The 21430-nt window shown below is 38.2% G+C and overlaps 1 protein-coding gene across 1 annotated transcript; it reads right to left on the bottom strand.

Annotated features, from left to right (window-relative positions):
• Positions 1-1135: 1135 nt before the first annotated feature.
• LOC124170729 (phosphate carrier protein, mitochondrial-like) lies at positions 1136-20043 on the bottom strand. The gene is made up of 8 exons (XM_046549627.1): positions 19869-20043; positions 19635-19792; positions 6517-6683; positions 4143-4217; positions 3879-4040; positions 3612-3790; positions 3233-3420; positions 1136-1552 (listed from the first exon to the last, which is right to left on the bottom strand). Exons 2-8 carry the CDS (start codon positions 19777-19779, stop codon positions 1386-1388), a joined length of 1083 nt encoding a protein of 360 aa, XP_046405583.1. The 5' UTR covers positions 19780-19792; positions 19869-20043; the 3' UTR covers positions 1136-1385.
• Positions 20044-21430: the final 1387 nt, after the last annotated feature.

Genomic DNA, 21430 nt, shown 5'->3' with positions numbered 1-21430 from the left:
TGTCACAGAATAGAAACCTAGCGGAATTCCGCTAGGTTTCTATTCTGTGGCTCTGTGCCTCATGCATGCATTGGTAACCTCAGACGATGTATAACTCCTATCTACTCGTATAGAAACTACGTCCCTGTGACGTCATGTGGAGTGGCATCGCATGGGCGCCAATCTGGCCTTTTTCAAATGAGGATAAAATTGACCATTGCCATTCGTCTAAACCGGTATTTTTGAAACCAAATAATTTGTATACTATGAATAGACTAATGGTGGTTAACGAATCGCAATCAATGCCTTTCGTTTTCTTTGATGAAGGAAACTACCCTATTCAATAAAATGGAAGTATCAATGAACTGTTCCCAGACAAACATCACACAATGTTTCAACATAGCATATTTTAAAGAAATTTCCAGTTTTGCATCGATTTTTATCACATTCTTGGAAACAATTTTACTAAACAACTAGGGTTGGTGCAGCACCACTGGCTGCAAGGCTGCGGGTGGGACATTTTTTATTGAGGGGGGTTTGATTGAAGAGGTGTAAAATTCAGGGGGAGTTAGGGTGGAGATGGTACGCTCAAGAACATATCTCTCAAACATTTTAGCGAGTTTGAACTCCTCCACGCCCTTGCTCGGCTGGAACTTAATTCAGGGCCCCTTACTTTATTGCGGAATGGAGCTGAGGTGATAGACGCGGGTCATCGGTGGTCCCCGAAAAGGGAAATCCCAGGGCTGCCCACAGGCTGGTCACGCGGGGAAAGTTCCGCCTGTGAGGAAAAACAAACTGCTGGAAATCACAATTTAGGCACCTACGTGTTGGAAGACTATAATGGCAGATGAATCTTAAACGTTCACGTTGAGTACAGCGAACTAGATCTTCGGTTGGATGTGCTATCAGATATCAGTGGCAAGGAAGTACCGGCATGCGGAGATGGGGATGGAACTATTTATTTCTGGACTGGAATATTCCTTCATCATTGGGGTAAAGACGGCAATTTGGGGGATTCACTTGGAAAGGGGGTAGATTTCCGGGAGGCTAATTTGGAGGAGGTACGATTAAGACCGTTTCTCCCACGCCTTTCGGGGAAGTTTGAACCCTTGACCTCTCGTGAAGCTTATGGAACAAGATGTAACAAGGGCTAAAATACAGAATAAATATTTCCATTTATTTTACTCTTTTTTCAAGCTAAATACATATCATAAATACAATAGCGACCAAATATAACTACGATGAAACAGCCAATGTTTTCAAGAGTCTGTTACAACACCACTTTTCTAACGCCGTCTCCTTCAAAAACTTTTTACGGGTCCTCCGCCTTTGTTTGTGCTTCAAGCTTGTTAGAGCCGAAAATGTCCTCTTACGCTCCCATTCAAACGTTTCGCAAATCTTCACATTTACAACTGCCCTGCGGCTGCAAGCTTCTTCTTGAGGGACTCCGGCATCTCAGGGGGCGGGGGTCTTGGAATGCCCAGCCAAACTTTAACGGCATCGTAGATGAACCATTGAGCGGCTGTGAGGGTACCAATCATCACGATCCTGGGTGCCAATCCCTTCCACAGGCCTGATGAGAAGAAAGGGGTAGGAATTAAAAATTTGGAATAGAAATGATTTACAGACGCTATAACCCTATGGGTGTAACCTACTTTGAGTGGTACTAGCGAGAAATGCCATGGGTAAAATAATAAACTTTGTACGGTTAATTAATAGGTATATTTAAAAAAGCACGACCCGGGTTCGATAGAAGTTACATCTTCAGGTATATAACTAAGTTGTGAAATCCAGGTATTGCTTTTTTAAATATATTAATGAACCTTGCGAAGCTCATTTTTTCTTCCATCATGGAAAAAATTGAAACAGTTAAGCCTGAAGTTAAGATATAATATTATAAGTATTTAAATAAAATGAGACAATCTAAAAAAAATTCCATGATGTCATTTTTGGCACATAAACGTGATCTTTTCCATTTGACTGTCAAAAAATAAATAGATAACTACATAATTTATACCTTTATTTTAATTCAAAAGTTAAGTAGCTGCATAATTATTAATTTGAACAATAAACTTTCGACAAAGCTGATATATAGACTCGTGGCACTTTTCTGCTGAGAGGCAAATGCCAAATCCTATAGAGGTAAGTGTAGCCTCCGAGATGCATTTATTTTCATTAATAAGTCATATAAACTAATATTTTATTCTTAAAATTATTACTATCCCGATCACCTAAAGTTCCCTCCCTTATTCTTTATCCTTCCATTCATTCTCACTATATCGATCACCACACTGTCTCCTACATATCGCTTTCGATATTCTCTGCACATTTCGAACCATTTGTTTTTGCTTTCACCTAGGAGAGGGTGACTCTGACACTGATCAGAATCATTCTGATCGGTTTCCATTACGAGCCATTGGCTTCGAGTGGCTGAAGATGACGCCGCTGCGTCGAAAGTAGTGGTACCTTAAAATAAATTAATGGAATTCGATAGTTTTCTTTTCATTTACGAGAAAACTAATGAATTATTTCTTTTCAATGATATTATAATATTGATGAAATTCTTGTCCTCCTCCTATAGATTACACTCCAGGAAAGCGATCGGGATTAGGTTATCTGATATTTTCCGTTTCGAAGACTCGCTGCGAGGATTTATTTCGTAATCAGAGTGACAAATTTTGATTACCACAAATTCCGATCCATTTGCCAACCACATGGTATCAACCGTTCGCAATTATTCCGATCAGTTTGAAGTTCATCCCTCTTGGGGAAGCCGTTTAAGATGATTCCAAAGGAGAACAATGAAGTGTGTTGTTTAAGGTGATAGAAGATCCTGAAAGCAACAGTTCAATCCTCCTCGATGAATTTTTTTTTTGCTTGGAATAATCTCACACGGTTCCATACACATCCCCACTGGATTCCCTCCACGACTGTAAGTATCTACAGGAGTGAATTTCAATTTATAGACACATAAACGTGAAAATATGCTAAATAAAAAAACAACTGCGGAATCAGCTAGCGGTGAAATTTTACGGAGTCACACGCCAGTTTACATGAAGTATGAGAATTCACCCCATGGAAAAATTATTTTCCTAAAACTGAACTCGAGCTGGGATATCTTACTAACAATAATTATTAAATCACACTCATTCAAAAAAAAGACATACTTAATTTACATTACATTAGTTGTACAGAGAGCAAAGCAACACATAGAAACTTAGAGAAATAATTAGCCACTTAGGTATCTAATTACCCATCATTCCCAATTTCTTGGCAGCTTCGAGAGCCGTTGATCCCTTCTCTTGGTTGAGCTTGGAAACAACTGTATCGGCTGGATGTGATACAATCGCGCAGAACACGCCGGCAATGTAGCCAGCAGCGAAAGTGACCACCAATTGCTCTCCCTTGGTACAATCTGCACGGGGCTTAGGTACTACGTGTCTGAAGAAAGAAAAAAAACAATTGTGAGCCATAAAAATCATTGACACCCAACCTATGGCCATCAGTTTCGTGTATTTATACCAACATATGTTCCTCGCATATTTTTAACACATAACTGGACCGAAAAAGGAAGTTATTACGAATGATAGAATAATGAATGATGGCTAAGCAGAGAAATGAATGGTACTTACTTGTACAAAAGTTCAACAGTTCTTTCGAAGCAGGCGAACTTCATCATGGTGTAAGGGATTTGCCTCATCCACAAAGGAACCAAGCCCTTGTAGAATCCGCCCAAGCCTTCGTCTTTGTACATAAGAGGCAGTGCTTCCCTCAAAGTGCTCACAAATCCAGGTTGTGTTTGGATTCGCACCTGCAGCGTTTGAAAGGATACGAAAACAAATTATGATTTTTGGAGTCTGGGAAATGATAAATAATGCAATAACTCCCGTTGAACTGACCTTAGCGGCTTCCATTGGACTGAGCGCGATATCAGCGAAGAATTCTGCGGACGCAGAAGCGGCAAGATAAAGAGATGTCCTCCACACGTATGAGTTCTCTTCGCCAATTAAGTTTGAGTAAAAGACTTTAAAGATTTCATAGAAACCAAACTTGCACAGACCCTGCATCACATGAAGAAAAAAAAATGCTTGAGTTATTGAGCTAAAACGTAAGAAAAATATTCACCATTCATTCCTCAGCAAACTTTGTAAATAGAAGCTGACCTGCATGGAATAGCCGAAGAATGTGGGAGCCCAGCCCTTGCCAAGTCCCCGGAAACCATCTTCCTGGAGTGTAACCTGTAGAAGGAGGATAAGAATTTCATCTCATAATTTCATTGAAAAGAAATAACTCAATTATTTTTACTTAAGAACGAAAAATTTGATAAAGTCGAACCAAGCATTGAATTTTATTAATCGGAGATTCCTTAAGCTCGCAGCTACACTAAGGCAAAAAAATACAGAAAAAATAGGATAGAATCGATAGAAAAAATATATGTAAAACAGAATTTTCTTTGGCTACCCGCGTCAATGTTGAAAAGGGTCAAAGCTTCTTCTCCTTTACTTGAACGCACGCACGCAACATATTTCTCTTTCATTATTACAGTAGTTTCCCGTCTTAAGCTGTCTACTACTTTTTTCAATTATTATTAGATTCAAATAATGTGGTCAAGTCATGGCATATCAGTTAGGTGAATTAAAGGAAAGGGATATGGAAATATAAGAAAGCGGTTTTAGGGACTTTATATTAGGGTTTCAGGTTGTTATTCTAGAGGAGAGAGAATAATTCGTTGTCGGTTAGGGGCTGTAATTTAGCAAAAGTATGCAGAGGAATTTTCAAACTGAGAAGCAGAGGAGTGAAATTTAAGATCCTTACGGACGTTTCTTCACTTCCTGCCGCACGCCTACTGATGCAGCTTGCGGGGAAGTATGTATTTGTAGAAGAGAACTCATCAGAGTTAATTATGTCATTATTAGCATAAATATGTCTCTTAGTCATTTAACAATACTTATAACAGAGATAATGGACAAAGAATAAGTAATGTGGCCACCAATAGTTGCTAGAAGGAGGAACACCGTCTGGAATATTCGAAACTCCAACGAAGATGTATATTGACGTGCAATGTAAGCGAGATTATTAACCCTGATAAGGTCTCCGGCAGAGGATAAGAAACGTTTGCCGTTCTTCCTATTGACGAAGGAACCTAAAATAACAATTTTTCTCCACCCGTGAAAGTTTTTATACAACAAATATATTCCACCAATTTATAAATGTACGCCATCCAAATTTTAAAACTAAATCCTGTTGAAAAAGTCTCCCTCGCGGAGCCAGCACAAAGCAAGCCCCTAAGAAAAAAAAAGATATTTCTTCTCATTTCTGGTTAATTCGGACCAATCATAGAGTTTCGAAAGCATAAACCCCTCTCATCCGCATAGTTTTCCTATATAACTTGGAGCTGCGTTTATAGTAAGCTTCTTCAAGTTCAGGCGTGCACAACGATAACGCTGCTTCCTGGAGGTTTCATCTTATATATCTCCCCTTTTACATACGGCCAACACGAACTCAATGCAACGAAGTCATCGTTGCGACGTTACGTTACTTGCTTCTTGAATCGTATGATGCCCCATAATAAAATTAACCCTTTCACTGCTGTGAACGTACCTAATACGTTCGCACGGCAGACTGCTGTGGACGTCCTTTTTCTTCCTCCCTGCCATTCACTTTCGCAAAAGCACTTCGAAGGGTCCCTAATCCAGGACCTTTCCTCGACGAGCTCACCCAAGCAGGACCGTATCATCGACCCTACCAGCGGGGTTTAAAAAGTGACCGCTCTGACTGCATTTTGAAAATCAATCAATCAATCCGATCATCAAAAAATGAATGTTTTCATCGCACTCCTGCCAATCAAGCAATCAAGTACGTCTTTAAACCGTGTTTCTGCGATGAAAAATAACGATTTTGTTAACTTTGCTAAAATGGCCATTTCCCGGTGGTCCGCAGCCACGTTTTTAGCAAAGTTAACAAAATCGTTATTTTTCATCGCAGAAACACGGTTTAAAGACGTACTTGATTGCTTGATTGGCAGGAGTGCGATGAAAACAATCATTTTTTGATGATCGGATTGACTGATTGATTTTCAAAATGCAGTCAGAGCGGTCACTTTTTGACCCCCGCTGGTAGGGCCGATGAGACGGTCATGCGTGGGTTAGCTCGTCGAGGATAGGGTCCCGGATTAGCGACCTTTTGGAGGGTGTACCACGCCCATTTTTGAAGTACCTGCTCCTCGCGCCCACGAAACGCATTTTAACCTTTTCGCCGCATAAGAGGAGAAGGCCAAAATTTCGGCTATTTCTTTAGTATACATAATTTTTTCTCCGCTTATTGTTGCTGTATAATGCCTCGCCGTGTGAACCTTTTTTGGTGGCGCTTGAATTCGTTTTGCTAATTTCTACCTCTTGTAATACTTTTTTTTATCAACATTCTGAAATACGTACATTAATATTTTCATGATATTACTGGGAAATTTATTTCATGCACATAAGTTATTGCGGGACACGAAAAATTAATAATGCTACCGTGAGTGTAACTCTTGCTTACCTTGAAACCATGGAAAACTGATTTGTACTTTGCGGGGTCCACTTGGATACGGCATTTTACAAGATCCAGAGGAACTATAGCCGTATGGGTGATACCGCAAGACAAAATGCCTCCCAGCCCACAGAGGGCAAAGTATTTTGTTGACCCAAATTCACATGTTATACCCTCTGAAAATATTAAAAGGCGTACATGTTAAAACACACAATGTGCAATGCAATATCACAAATTACAAAGCATTTAGCATAATAATAACAACTAAAATCAATTTGAAAATAATTGGTTTTAACTGAAAATTTGCAAAATGGTCGCGAATGGAAAAAGTTTATCAAAATTCTTTTTTCTTCACTTTCAAAGAGAAAATTAGGAGCAATGTATTTTTATTCTACAGAATACGACTCTATAATTTCAACGGTGCTGTACCATCCAAATGTGGCTCACTCAAATTTATCGTTAAACTTGACAGTTCCTACAGAGTAAAGTCGCCCATTGAATCTTTAAATCTTAGATGAATTCACTAGAAAGGACGTAGTCCTTACCCTACAAGACATTTCACCAAGGACAAGAGGCACATATATAATTACTTATAAATACATGTTGTAAAAAAATATTCCTGAAAAAAATAGCAAATCGCATGCTATTGGCGGTCGCTCCCTTTCTTCATCCTCCCCTATCCCCCAAAAATCTTGATGGTGCTCATTGCACCACATCTACTAGGCACCTCAGACTTGAACAATAAGGTGGCAGATTAAGGGGGAGGGGGCGGCCGACCCCCCACCCTCCTGTAATTGCTGCAACTATAGAAAATATGGTAATCTTTAAGGTGACTCTCAAATTCAAGTAAAATTTGGCCAGCTCAGCAAAAAATGTTTTAATATAATTGAGGAGATCTTAAGGCAATTAATAGAACGCCCACATCAAACTTCCGACGCATTATCGCTGGCAGGAATTATCAACACCAAGGCGCCACGGAAAGTAACGAACCGCCATCCCCCGATAAAACGACTTTAATCCGGCCCTTGAAAAATTATCTTTACGTAAGCATGGTGTACAGACCCCGAGTCATTAATTAGGTACTCGTTCCGGGTTCCCACTCAAACTAAATTATAAAATTCACGGTTTTTTCCAGGTTTTCAGGGTATAAATTTCGCCAAATTCACGGTCTTTTGATAAGCCATTTTAGGAAGAAATAGTGATCACGTAACAATAACCGGCCGCACTTTTAACTAAACTAAAAATTTAGCAAACGCGATAACCGCCGGGAATGCAAACGCAGCAATGAAACTGTTTTTAGGACGCCATCAGTTGCCAAAATTTAGAGCCGGCTAAAGGTTGTGAGTGGGAAATGGAGGGTGGCAGGGAACAGGGGCGCAGCTAGGAATTAAGGCCGGGGGGGGGGGGGGGGTTAGGTGCAACTGATACCGGTGTGTGTGGCTTTGTGGAATACCCACCAGGATAAGCCTTAGGTGCGAGATTAATAAATTGCGGAATTTTAAGACGAATGGTTCAAAATTGTGGGTTTTACGACTTTCTGGGGAATATTTTATAAATTATTACACTATTCTATTAGTAATATCAATCCAATTAAGTAAAATGGATAAAACTTAAACATTTCCTTGAGCTCGGGGGGGGGGGGGGTTTATCCCCCAATACCCCCCCCTCGCTGCGCCACTGGGAGGGGAGTCAATTTTTCGTCAGGATTAATGAACACTTTAGCTACCGGTCTTCCAATCACAGGCTTAAGGTCTGTGTATCGTCATGGCACACGGACCAATATTTGCGCTTCGAATATACGTGTGCAGATAAATGGGTGGACAGTGTCTGCGAGTGACTGACCTTGAAATAATGATCGACGCATCGATTTTTCTTTTGATCTGTCAATCATAGACCTATAATCAAGTTTGAGAGGTTTTTAAGGTTTTACGACGAAATTCACGGCTATTTCCAGTTTTTTTCACGGTAGACGAAATTCACGGTTTTAAGGTTTTCACGGTTGAGTGGGAACTCAGTCGTTGTCATCGTAGGATTTGAGGGCATCGGTTGATGCGTTGGAAAACTAGAAAGGGAAATATGTCATCCGCATCCATGACACGACAATTAAGTCACGAGGTTTTGCAATGCTTGTTGATCCCATAGACTTAAGCAGGTTGAACAAATTATTTCGAAAGTACATACGTTGGAGGGAAACAGACCCTATAGTAAAGCTACACGAAATAAAAAAAGCGATTGAAAAGGTCACACGTAACGATAGGAATACGCAGATTAGAGGCGTCTATAACATGGGTCAGAGGGCACGGACCTCTCCGTTGTGGGAAGAATGAAGAACAAATTAAGTACCACTGTAAAAATTAGTTTAATGAGTCACGCGCGAGCAGGGGCGAATTTAGAGGGAGATCAGAGAGCTTTACTTTTCCCCAGGGTTGATTGATTTAAATCACTTTGATTTAAATCGCGATTTAAATCACTTGATTTTTATTTCAAAAAATCAGGTGATTTAAATCGCGATCGTGATCTATATGTTTGATTTTTAAAGAGTCAAGAAAAGGAAGCTGTAAGTGCATAATTTTAATTTTTATTTCTTAATTAATACAATGAATCGACAGTTATCAGCACAATGGTGGCTCTTAAATAGAAATGATATTGTAGGAATGCATGTAACATGAAAATTTAAAAAAATGGCTTTGGTTAGAATACTAGTGTATCCGTTGAAAAAAATTGTTTTCTGATTTAACTTCTAAGCGTAGGCACCATACAAAGTTGCAATTACAGAATTTGTCTAAACTTCATATGCTTTAGAACCGCAGAATATAGTACATTTGATACTTCCAATGGCAATTTTATATTATGCTGGTGTTATTTTTAATTTGATACCATTGGCATTTCCATAGTTCTCTCCCCTGATTGACTAAATGTTGTATTGAGTTTAGAGTATGTTGCCTCTTGTTGTTTCTGCAAACGATCATTCTCCAATATGCTGCCCAAATAGTTAGTTTTGCAAATAAATGAATTTTTGATGAATGGAGAATCATAAAAATCTCATTTAAATCAATAAAATCCGATTTAAATAAAAAAAATCAACAAAAATGATTTTTTGAAAAAAATCATGATTTTTATAAACCCTGCTTTTCCCCCCAAGTTTTTTTTTCAATTTTTATTAGCTTAATAGTTTTTGCATCCTTACATCTCTAAAATTGTTCAATTTCATCTGTTATAAAAAATAAAAATGAAATTTTAGGCCCCAAAATGCGTAAAAAAATGAGGATTGTTAAAAATTTTACATGGGAGAACGCTCCTCTCTTCCGGATGGTATTCCATACTCCCCGAATCCAGGTCATGACCCTCTCCCAAAATTTGATTCTAATCCGCCCCCGGGCACGACGGCATTGCCGCGGCATGCACCGATAATCTGCCATACATATATTATTATTATTCGAATATTTTCAAAAACATCATATCATGGAATGACCTTGTTTGAAATTAGTTGACTTGACCCTACGTTGATCTTGGCCCCCCAACAACAATTAATTCATCATATTCAGTTATTGCGAAGCAGCGGAGGCTTAACTAGGAATATGCTCTGGGGGGAATGAGGGCCTGGGTGGGCGACCTCCCAAGGCGTCGAAGGGTCCTGAGAAAATGCTTGACAAATGGCATGCCTGGAAATACATTTTACATCATTTTAGCACTTAACATTTGGGTTTCACTTGTAATTCCGCGGGAAATCATCACAACAGGGAAAACATTATGGCTCTATAAAATTGACTGAGGCTTTGGGGGGATCAATCCCCCTGATTCCCCCCATAGTTACGCCACTGCTAAGCAGAATCCAGTTATTGCTTCGGGAGGCTAGCCCAAAGGGCCGAAATCACTGTACTGAATTCGACGAATAATCCTGAATAGGGTGGTTTCCTTCATCAAAGAAAACGTATGTATATCACATCAGTCCCCTGGATTTTCGATAGTATAATGCATAGTTTGAGTGCACAATAAAACCTTATGAGGGAGTAGTGTAGAGAACTGCCATCCAGAGGACTCTATGACATTACTTTTTTTTATCCTGTAAGGCCCGCAACACAATCTCTTTTATGTTTTGCAGTGTAATCTACCAAAAATTATAGTATTCTTGCAGCATGAAACGGCAAAATAGCGTAGTTTCCTTCATCAAAGAAAACGAAAGGCATTGATAGCGATTCGTTACCCACCGTTAGTGTATTCATAATATATTTGGTTTTAGAAAACCCAGTTTAGACGAATGGCAATGGTCAATTTTAACCTCATTTGAAAAATGCCAGATTGGCGCCCATGTGATGCCACTCCACGTGACGTCGCAGGGACCTTGTTTCTATACGAATAGATAGGAGTTTTACATCGTCTGAGATTACTAATGCATGCATGAGGCACAGAGCTCAGGGAAACATGTCTTAATAATCACCTATTAAAACTGGCTATGGTCGCAAAGTTTTCTTCGTTTGATAAGGTATTAATTATCCTTATTTAAGCCAAGCGCTACCATCTAGCATCCTGCGTCGTATCAGCGCTCAGAGCCTCGCCCCAAGGTTACTTCACTTGCGGCAGCGGGAACCAGAACTACGTCACACGGGTGTTTTCCCGGCATTCATACTTACCCGTCGCGTTTTCGCGCGCTTGAAAATTTTCACTCTTCATTTAATCGCGAAAAATAGATATCGTCATTTAAAAATCTAAAGGCGTGAAATACGTACTCCAGGAGTAATAATCTTTCGATTTAGGCAATAAAAAAATAATAGGAAACCACCCTATTGACCTGTCGGGCGCGATCGCCTCATGTAACGAGATAACGCCTAACATTTTGCCCGCTACGACAGCGGAGCAGAGGGGGCTCGTGCACCAGGCAGCAGATTTCAGTGGTCGGCAAAATTTGACAATTTTATTAAAAACGGTTCATTCATTTTTCTTATTTAATTATTTAAAAATAATTATAAACTTATGTATTGTTAAACAAAAATATTAGTAAAACGTCTTAATAGCAAACATACGATGAGTAATTTCAACTACGGAATTTCAAAAAAATAGCTTACGGATGCATTGTGTTTCAGTGGTGGAGGGGGGAGGAGGAGGAATCAGGGAAGAATGAGGAAACAGGGGAGGGGGCGGTAAACTGATCTTTGCCTCCCCTGACGAAACTCCTAGTTCCGGCCCTGAACCAATGTACGGTGCTGTTAACGGTAACGGTCGGTTATACGGATTCCCCCTCCCTTCTTCCGAAATTACGATCTTTTTGCGCCACTGGAGCAGATGATTACAATAGGGAAATAAGGCAGCAATGTAAGGTACGCAAATAAGGACTTCGAGAATGGAGGTCGATAATAGGCTGCAGGCGTTAAAAAAATAGAAAAAAAAAAATTAAAGTGCACATAAGGGCCTGTACGTGAATGAGTTCTCTAGCCCGAAGTAACAATTGCAACGTAGCGATTACGCGATGTACGCAATGGCGACTGGTTTCAGGCCACTCAGAGCCAGGGGAATTTGGCCACGTGAATTTTATGCAACACTAGAACTTTCAAAAGAGTCGCAACTCACGTGCGCACGGAGGAAATCAGCCGGTAAATATTATACAATTAGTAATTTCTATTAATTTGGTCTGACTGATCATTTTTTTTGCAAAATCAAATACTTAGTCGGACACAAAGGGCGCCAAAGGCATGAAAAATCACTACAGAAAATTCCAGAGAGCCCACAGTATCCTCACCAACAATAAAATTGAGATGTATGAGGGATCTTAACGAGATACATTTCTTAACTACTTATTCTTTAAGGTTACCAATGCCCAGATAACTAATTCATTCCTACAGTAGCTGAAACGATAAGGACCCAAAACTGGATACATTTCATGCCGTCCTAGATCGAGGATTTACTTGAAGGGGCGCAAACATTTGATGGGGCCGCGGATTGGAATTTTTCAGGGAATTTGGACCATCCATCGGCATCGGTGAGTGGAGCAAAGGAGATCTGAACGGGGAGTTTCCCCGACTGGATTCGCCCTCGTTTAACTCTACAATAATTTAGCGAAGAAAAACGAAGAGAGGAAGTAATACACCATAGCTTGGGATATGGTATTCCTTACTGTAGTAAACGATTTCGGGCCAAAAGAGAGCACAAGTGGTTACTTCCCTATGAGTGAGGAAAATGGGCATCATGAATGTTACTCCAAATATGAATAGTTTTTCGCGAGATAGATGTTACGTCACTATTTACCGCTGAGGATGGTGTAATGAAGGTACTGGCGCGGTTCCAGGAATATTCGGCCGCGCAGAGAGCCGAATATTCCTTCACGATCTAAAACAGCCTAAAAGATGTTTCCGCAAGAATGAGAGGAAAATAATAGAAGACAGTCATCATATGCTAGGTTATAGACGTAAAATAATTACTAAAAGTCCTCTCCTCTCAGGTACGCATTTAAACTCCACTGTAGGGGAGGGCGTCGAATTGATTCCCGCTTACATTTGAAAGATATCGAGGATCGGCGACGATAACAATTTTGCTCTTGAAAAATAAATGTAATTGTTAGTTCATGAAAGCAATTATTCACGCCCAAAAACGGTCATTCCATTTAAATATTACTGAGACCATTGTATTCACAGGGTAAACTATGGTGTTAGCGCCTTTGGTTTATTCGCAGAAATTTTACCGGGGGAGGGAAAACAATACCGATACTTGTAAACCTATTTCGAAACAGGCTCTCAAACACACCCGACTACGATAAATGAACAACACACCAAACTTCTCATAACCATTCAGTTTTCGTTAGAGCTTTCCAACTGAGAAGACGCTTCATTAGAACTCTCGCTATCTTCCAGCCTCGGGAGTTGATTTGCTTCACCGTACGTCAACGGCCCATTGCCATGAATTCAAGCCAACTTTAGAACAGCAGACGACCGAATTGGCAACGGTCCATTTTTCGTCTATTGCCGAGGTATCACATAATCTGACGCCAGAAAAAATAGTAATAATGAAGTAACCTAAGGAATGGGGATATAAGTGATTCTACACCAAACTTCCATCGTTGAAATGATCTTTGTAGGTACTTACGCTTTCAGTTCGATAACCTGGAACCAGCATTTGCAGGGAAGTTTTCACACGCCATGCTTCGATGTTAAGTCACAAGATGGTTAATTCAGGCGCCAGTCAAACCACTCTGTACCATTTTTGAAGTCAAAGACACTACATCTACAGATGTAATAAGGGCGCTCACATGCACGGTGAGGGATTGAAGCACCAACTAGTTAAAAGGTTTCATCATTAATGATGAAAACACATCCACATAGACATTTCATTATTATTCCACATCACATACATGTGCTGATACTGTATATTTAGGTTAGTTAATAATAGATGTGGCTAATCATCTGTTCGAATGAACTATTATATATACGAAGCTAGCATATTTTTGGGAATGTTAGGCATTTTGGTACTTATAACCAGTGGCATAACTAGAAATATGCTTTGAGAGGATGTGGGGGATTTTGGGGGGCTTAGTGGGAGCTACCCCCCCCCCCCCAAGAACACAGGGATTTATGGAAAATTTTTGAAAAATAACATGCCTAAAAACGCATTTTACATCATTTTGGCACTTAAAATTTAACTTTTATCAGATGCACTTAGTATATATCAAATCCAGACAAGAGTTTTAAATATTTTTTTGATTTCTCTGAGTCTTTGGGGGGGGAGAACATCCCCCCATAGTTACGCCACTGCTTATAATTGAATGGCGCTCTCTGCTTCGACAAAAATTTCATACAGAAAGAAAGATACCCAAATGGCTTCAGTGGCAACAGAGATATTTCCAAACTTTTCACCACCATTTTCCGTATTTCATAAATTAAAAGCAACTGACTTGACCAGAGCATCATAAATATTCATACATTGGAACCAGCTTGGTTCTTGAATTGCGTGTCCATCTACTGTTGCTATTCAAGTTCATCCATTTGAACAACTATAAGAGTGGGAGCTCATCTCCCCAATACTGATAGTGCATTCCCCCACCCTCAAACTACCAAATAATATGCATATTAAAAATCCCCCAAATTTTTACATGGGAGATGTAAATTTGGACCATACATCCCCTTGTGGGCAGCCCTCAAACTTCATACATGTAAATTAGAGTTTAGAAACTGTTTTGTCCACGATGTTCTATGTGAGTCAAAATAATCATCGTAATATAAAGTGATCACATCATCAACGAAAAAATAATATCCAATATTTCAAATCACATTAATCAAGACTTTTTCATTCATTCTCGATGAAACATAGAGCCCAGTGAGCAAAAAAGAAGAACAACAGATCCATCAGCAAATGAAAATTAACCCACTCCAATTCCTCCAGAAGCTAATATGACCTGTCCACATTATTTTCATAAATGAATGACAATTAAAGAGCAATAAAAATATAAAATGTAGAGTGCTTGCCATCCAAATAAAAATTATAGAAAATTTTTCTTTAAGTTTCAAAACTGCGGGAAAGAAAAATATTTTACAGTTTCCACTTACAGAGGAACCACGAAACCCTAAATTTCATTATCAAATAAAGAGGAACCCCTTCACTTATGGCAAAACAGTTCTACCACTTCTAATTTGACACAATCAGTTCTATTCAAATATGTATTTTTGATACTGGGTGGCAAGTTTGGCAAAGAATTACAATTTTCTCCTTGAAAAAGTGACGAAATGAGGCACCTTGGAAGACATTTCAATGAACCAGATATAAACAAATGGATTACTGGTGGATAAAATTGGTCTCAATCAAATCAATTAGATATAACAAAATGAGAGAATCAAAACTAGGTGAGGTATTTCCCAATAAAATACCAACTATTTTCCTACTCAAAGGCCATATAACCACAATACTACTCCACAGTTCAAGAAATTTGGTAACAATAAAAGAACTGTCAAGGGCATGTAATTTCCACATCATCAATCACTTAAGATCATACACAAAATCTAACTGCAGAATTAACAGAATGATAAGTATTAAAATCATTAGTCACTTGAGGAGGTCAGCTTCAAGTTACTAACGTGGTTTGCAAAACAACTTGAGCAAAACCACACAGGAGAAAAAACTAGAAAATTGAACATCAATCCCTTACTATTAATTTTTCTGACAAGTATTTTGAAAATTATCAGGATATGACGAAAGTAGAATTAAAAGTAGCTATTAACACAGGGGTGCCAGGGTGGTAGGAATACACACTGCAGAGTTAGCCATTACTATTTGTGGAGAAGCACATGAAAATTACAGGGAGGTCAGCAAAATAAAAGTTTGTAAGTAATTAATTAATCATGCATCAAGTAATTGCAATAATATCAGTAAGTTAGGACGAAGAGCTATCTGCTCTAAAAATACAAAAAGAAACTAATTATGGAGTCAAAATTTAACTGCATGATTTCTTAACATTCCTTAAGAAAACGATTTTTGGATAAAGAGAAGGCTGACTTGCAGAGAAATTTGGAAGCAAATAGACTTTTTTTCAATAAAATGTTAGTATGGGGTTGAGTCATCAAGTTTTGGAGGGGTAAATTGTCAATCTCGGTGTGGTCAGCACCCTGATATAGATGGAATACATGATCCAAGGATAAATAGTCTCACTGACTGATAAGATAATAAAAAAAAAATGGAAAAGATAAAATTATGGACATACCGTATTTTTCCTAATATCTAAGTATATTTACCCCCCCCCCCCCTAATTTTGAGGTTTCAGTTTCGGGAAAAGTTTTTTAAAAAATGCGTTTGAATATAGTCCCCCCTTTACTTTTACCATGGGCATTTTTGGAAAAAAAGGGGGGACTATATTCAGACATATAAGGTAATTCTAGAGGATATAAGGGAAGAGAATTCAAGTTTTTAGCAACACTTTTTTAAATTCATGTTAGCTTTATTGACCATTTAGGCATACACAGCACTGAACACAACAAACAACAATACAAGGGAATAAATGCTGAAATTAAAAAAATTAATATTAATGATAATATTGCTGTTAATATTGACTATCACACTTGATGAACTAAGCCATGCAATTAAAGTAGAATTGTGAATAGTCACACAAAGGCATTCACACAACTTCACGGAATGAAAGATTCAAGACTCATGTCACAAAAGCAATATTGACTAGGTACTTCGTTTTCAAAAGTATGTAGACACCACAAAGTCCCACTTATTTGATGGGGCTGGGTCATGAAAACTTGTGAGGTTGGCACATAAAGCGACCATGCATCCCTCACTCGTATGCCAACGAGAGCCAACGAGGACGGCTCTTGTTGGCATGCGAGTTGGCTTTCCTTTAAAAAGTGAAAAAATTATTATAATTTCAGATTCGAACCCTCCCAGAACTTTACCGCTACTACCGCACACAGTATAGACCTACTTGGCCATGGAGCAACATATAGGGAAGAGATAAACGGTGAATCCAAATATGAATCTAAAGATAGGAAAACCCTGCCACGGAGCCTGAAAGAAAACACTCCGACAGCCCAATGTGAGTGTGGACGTGAGTTGCCCCAGTACATTCCATCCGCTAATCTTAATTCTGATTGGGCTCATGCTCCTGCAGTTTGACTCCAGCTTCAGTGGCTAGGTCGCGTCGCGTCCTCCATCCTAATCGGCTCTTGGTGGCATACGACTGAGTGATGCAGGTTGCTTCGTGAGCCAACCTCACAAGTTTTCACAACCCAGCCCCATCAGTTAAGTGGAACTATGGGGTGTCTACATACTTTTGATAACGATAGTACTTTAACTCATAGTATGCTAGTATAAAATTTGCTTGCTCAATATTTCTGATTTTAATTCAAAAAAGTTGTAAAATTTTCTAAAACTACACATTTCAAGAACATAAAATACTTCTTATTTACACTTCCACACCAGAAATCCACCATGTCAGCCAAAGTAGAAAACAGGATTCATTCCACCCCAATTATGCACATGAAAACAGGTTATATCATTTGCCTACATAACAATGACTATAATCATAAATACATGTATGAAAAATATGGCCAACTAAATTATTTAATATTAAAAATAATTCAACTTAAAGTACATATTTCAACAAATGTATGAAATATCAGAACATGTTTTTATATTTAAGACCTATATTTACGCATAAAATGAATGTAAAACCATGATTAATAAAAAAAATAAGATTTCCTAAGCTCAAAAGGCTTTAGATGTAACACCTTTATTTTTATTACAGTGAAAGTAAGAAAAAAAAACTATGCACCTGATAGAAACAGAGGTCAAGAAGAGCAAGAATAGCATCACTTTTTAGCTGATGGTCGATCTACTGAAGCTCTAAATGATCTATTGAAGCTTTAAATAGAGCAACTATAAGAGTTTCAATATATAACTAATATAGTGTATACCAAAGATGACAAATCACAGAAATGGCCTAAGGATAATGTAAAAAAATACGAGAGAGGTCTAGTAAAAGAAATATATGTAGACTGTGACAGGCTCCAGTGAAAACTGATATTTTTTTAAAAACAAATTCTTGACATTGATCACTTCGAAAATACAGATATTATAGGACACAGTTTACACAAGTAAATTTGGTTAAAAAATATTATTCATTGAATCCCATATTACTTGCCAATCCCCAACTAATAAATTATGTAGTGCCATTATTGAAATTTTTTCCTTTAGCATTTTGTTTCACGATACATAAATATACTACATACACAAGTTGATTTGTGAGTGAATTGACATGAGAATAAATGCAAAAATTCACCATTCAATCATCCCACTGATACGAATGAATATGGAAATTACAGAATCTATTCCAATTTGTTAACATGCTAGGACAAGTTCCATTAGATGGAAACCATTAATGGAAATGAACACTAGGCCCCATACAAGTTGTGCATAACGCATGTGGACATTGAGCTACTCTGAGACTTGTCAAACAATTTGAATGGCGATTTATCAAAATAACAGCCCCTCGTTCAGGACATTTCACAATCCATAACAACGAGAAACATAAATAATTTTCAATAAAAATAATGCAATATACTGATAAAATGAGTGGGGTAAATATACTAATACAGCAAAAGAATCATAATATTTACAATCCATTAAACATGGCTTACATATTAGAGATCGATTGTGAATAACTAGGAAGTTATGAAAATGAAGCTAGGTCAAAACTGCATCATGAATTTCGGTGATTTAAATGAATGAAGCCATTCATAAAATCGTGTATGGATAGGTTTGCTGTAGCATTTTTACCTCAACTGAAAATTTAGCATAGCCTTAAACTGCAATAATTGAATGCATAAGCAGGTTTTCAAGACAGGAACGCAAATTATGAAAGGCAGAATTGTTTCTTTCACTTCCCACTGCTTTGTTCTTCAAGTTTTTTTGGGCACTGCAAGACGTTGGGCAAGAGAGAGAGAATTCAATGACGAGGTTAGAAGTACATTACGGATTGCAGTACTGGTTGTTTCATCAAATGTTTCACCAACAGAGAATCTCCTTAATGAGAAACATTTTCATCTGATATAGTAATTAGAGATACCATCAGATAACTGCCTAAAACATAAACATGTCATTCTATGTGCTGATATGAATTGAAAACGTAGATAAAACATTAACTACAATCAGAGGGTCATTTAAAGAATCCTACTACACAAGAATTGTACTGAATTCCCTTTTCAGTAATTCAAAGAAAAATCTGAATAGTGGTTGACATTAAACCACTCAGGGGATTATCACAACTGGATAATTGACGAAATAATAAGCGTGATACCGAAAACAACGCAGGTGCACGACTAAACACAAGCAAAAAGTAGGGAGCATTCACAATCAGCGGGAGGAAATCATAAGGCCCATTCAAGTAGTCATTGCCTTCACAACTGGATTACTGACACAATCTCTCCCACTCTAATATGAGGTATTTCGTTAGTATATAACAAGCATATTGGCATGCCATCTAAATAAATCGTTAAGATTTCTGCGGATATTACAAATATTCCACACAATTGAGAATATATCATTTAACTGTTGATGCACCAATGATGCAAGGACAAGTTAGGATATCATATGATAGTACCAACCGGGCGGTGTATAATACGACCCTGTAAGAGTAGTAAAAGCCTTACCTTCCAATACTGGTGTAGCAGCAGCAGCAATTGACCTACCAGGGACCAAAGGTTTATCAGCTGCCTGTGATGCATCACAGCTTGCTATCTGAACAGGACAAGCGAAAGGGCTGTGTTTCGATAATTCCAACATTGACTGCAGCATGGTGAAGGGATAGCTGGAATAACCATATTTTTTCATGAGAACATAGCAGGCGAACACTAATAAAATCCATGTTTGAAGAGGTAACCCACCACACAGCCAACTTCAATACGGCGGAGTCGGCGAAAAGGGCTTTGGCTAGCAAGAGCAAATCGACGACGGGGGAATAAAAAAAATAGGCCGAGAATGTCGGACACAAATCGGGCACGAGTCAATTGCTTGAATATCTAAGCAATAGATACCAACTTCTACCTAAAATATTAAATTATTATCATATTTATACAACTTATTACTAAATTTCACCGTTTGACCTTCCTGCTTTATTTTCCGCGGCATAGTGACCTACTTTGACAGGTCAGCGTCGGAAATCAACTCTATTGGTCCTAGGAGCGGAAACCGCCATTTTAGAGGTAATTGTTTTTGAACTAGATGGAGAGTACGTATTTCACAAAGAAAAATGCGCTGTGAGCCCAAAACCAAATAAACTAAGCTCATATTTCAATTTTCATATCCCTTTTACATTAAGAAGAAAATTATTGGAACGAGTACGCTTGAGTAAGAAAAATAAATCGCGAAGTGTCATTCAAAATAACTTCGCTAAAATCTTCTTCCCATTCTACATGTCACAATTAAATGTAAACCATTAATGTAAACGTGTAGATGAACTGAAATGTCTCAGTGATCCAGACACGTGATAAGGAGTTAAAGGAAATTTTCCTTCAGCTAAATATTTTTATTTCTATTCGTTTTTCTAAAGGCTCCTCTGCACGAGTTTACGCGCAAGCTAGTGAACCCGAAATATAAAAATTACTTGAATAGAATAACTACCACTTTCATTCTAACCTAGGTCACTACCTATTAAACAAAATGGAAAATTTCAAGCAATATTTAATAATACACACATTCAAGTGAGGGCAAAAACGGTCATTAGAAGAAATTTGTCTCGAAAATCCGCGTCCATGTTTCACTGGTATAATATTTTTTGACGAATTATACTGCCTTTAATAATTATTTAAGTAAATATTGCCATTGTGTATTAAGTACACAATTGATGAGAACGGTTTTCATTTTCCAAAGTAGCGCGTCAACTTGGGAGTAGCAATTCCCTCTGTCGGTGACCTATCACACTATCGTAGTTGACTTTGGTGACAGTGTTGCCAAAATTAAGTGGGTGGATACTGGTCTCTCCTATTAGTTATGCAAGTCTAAAATTGGCGAAATGTATTGATAGTTTTTACTGTTTTTACATGACTCGAATTGCGAACTGGCATTATCAAAAACATTAAAATAGGACGATAACGAGCTGTTAATGAATTGGTTGTCTGTCTTGCTGGTGATAACTGTTGTTCAGTTAAGAAATACCGCTTTTTAGTTATCAAGGAATTATATCATCCTTTGTACTTGTAGAACACCTCCTCCGCAGTAGTATGTAATTGATTTATTCATCACGTCTGGAATAAGATTCTTTAAGAAATGGAGACGACTGCTTGTCTATATTTTTTTGTGGTGAAATATGCCTATCTGTATGAGGTAGCAACTATATGCCATTAAAATATTTTTTGCCTAAAGCTTTAGTTTTTGCTATTTTCTATTCATTCAATTTTATTGTGGGTGAGTACCATGTTCTTCTATTGTTATCGTTATGAAATTTTTC

Source organism: Ischnura elegans, chromosome X, assembly GCF_921293095.1.
Source record: "Ischnura elegans chromosome X, ioIscEleg1.1, whole genome shotgun sequence".
Lineage (NCBI taxonomy): Eukaryota > Metazoa > Arthropoda > Insecta > Odonata > Coenagrionidae > Ischnura > Ischnura elegans.
Note: the sequence above shows the minus strand (reverse complement) of the source record. Positions and strands in the feature narration are given on the sequence as shown.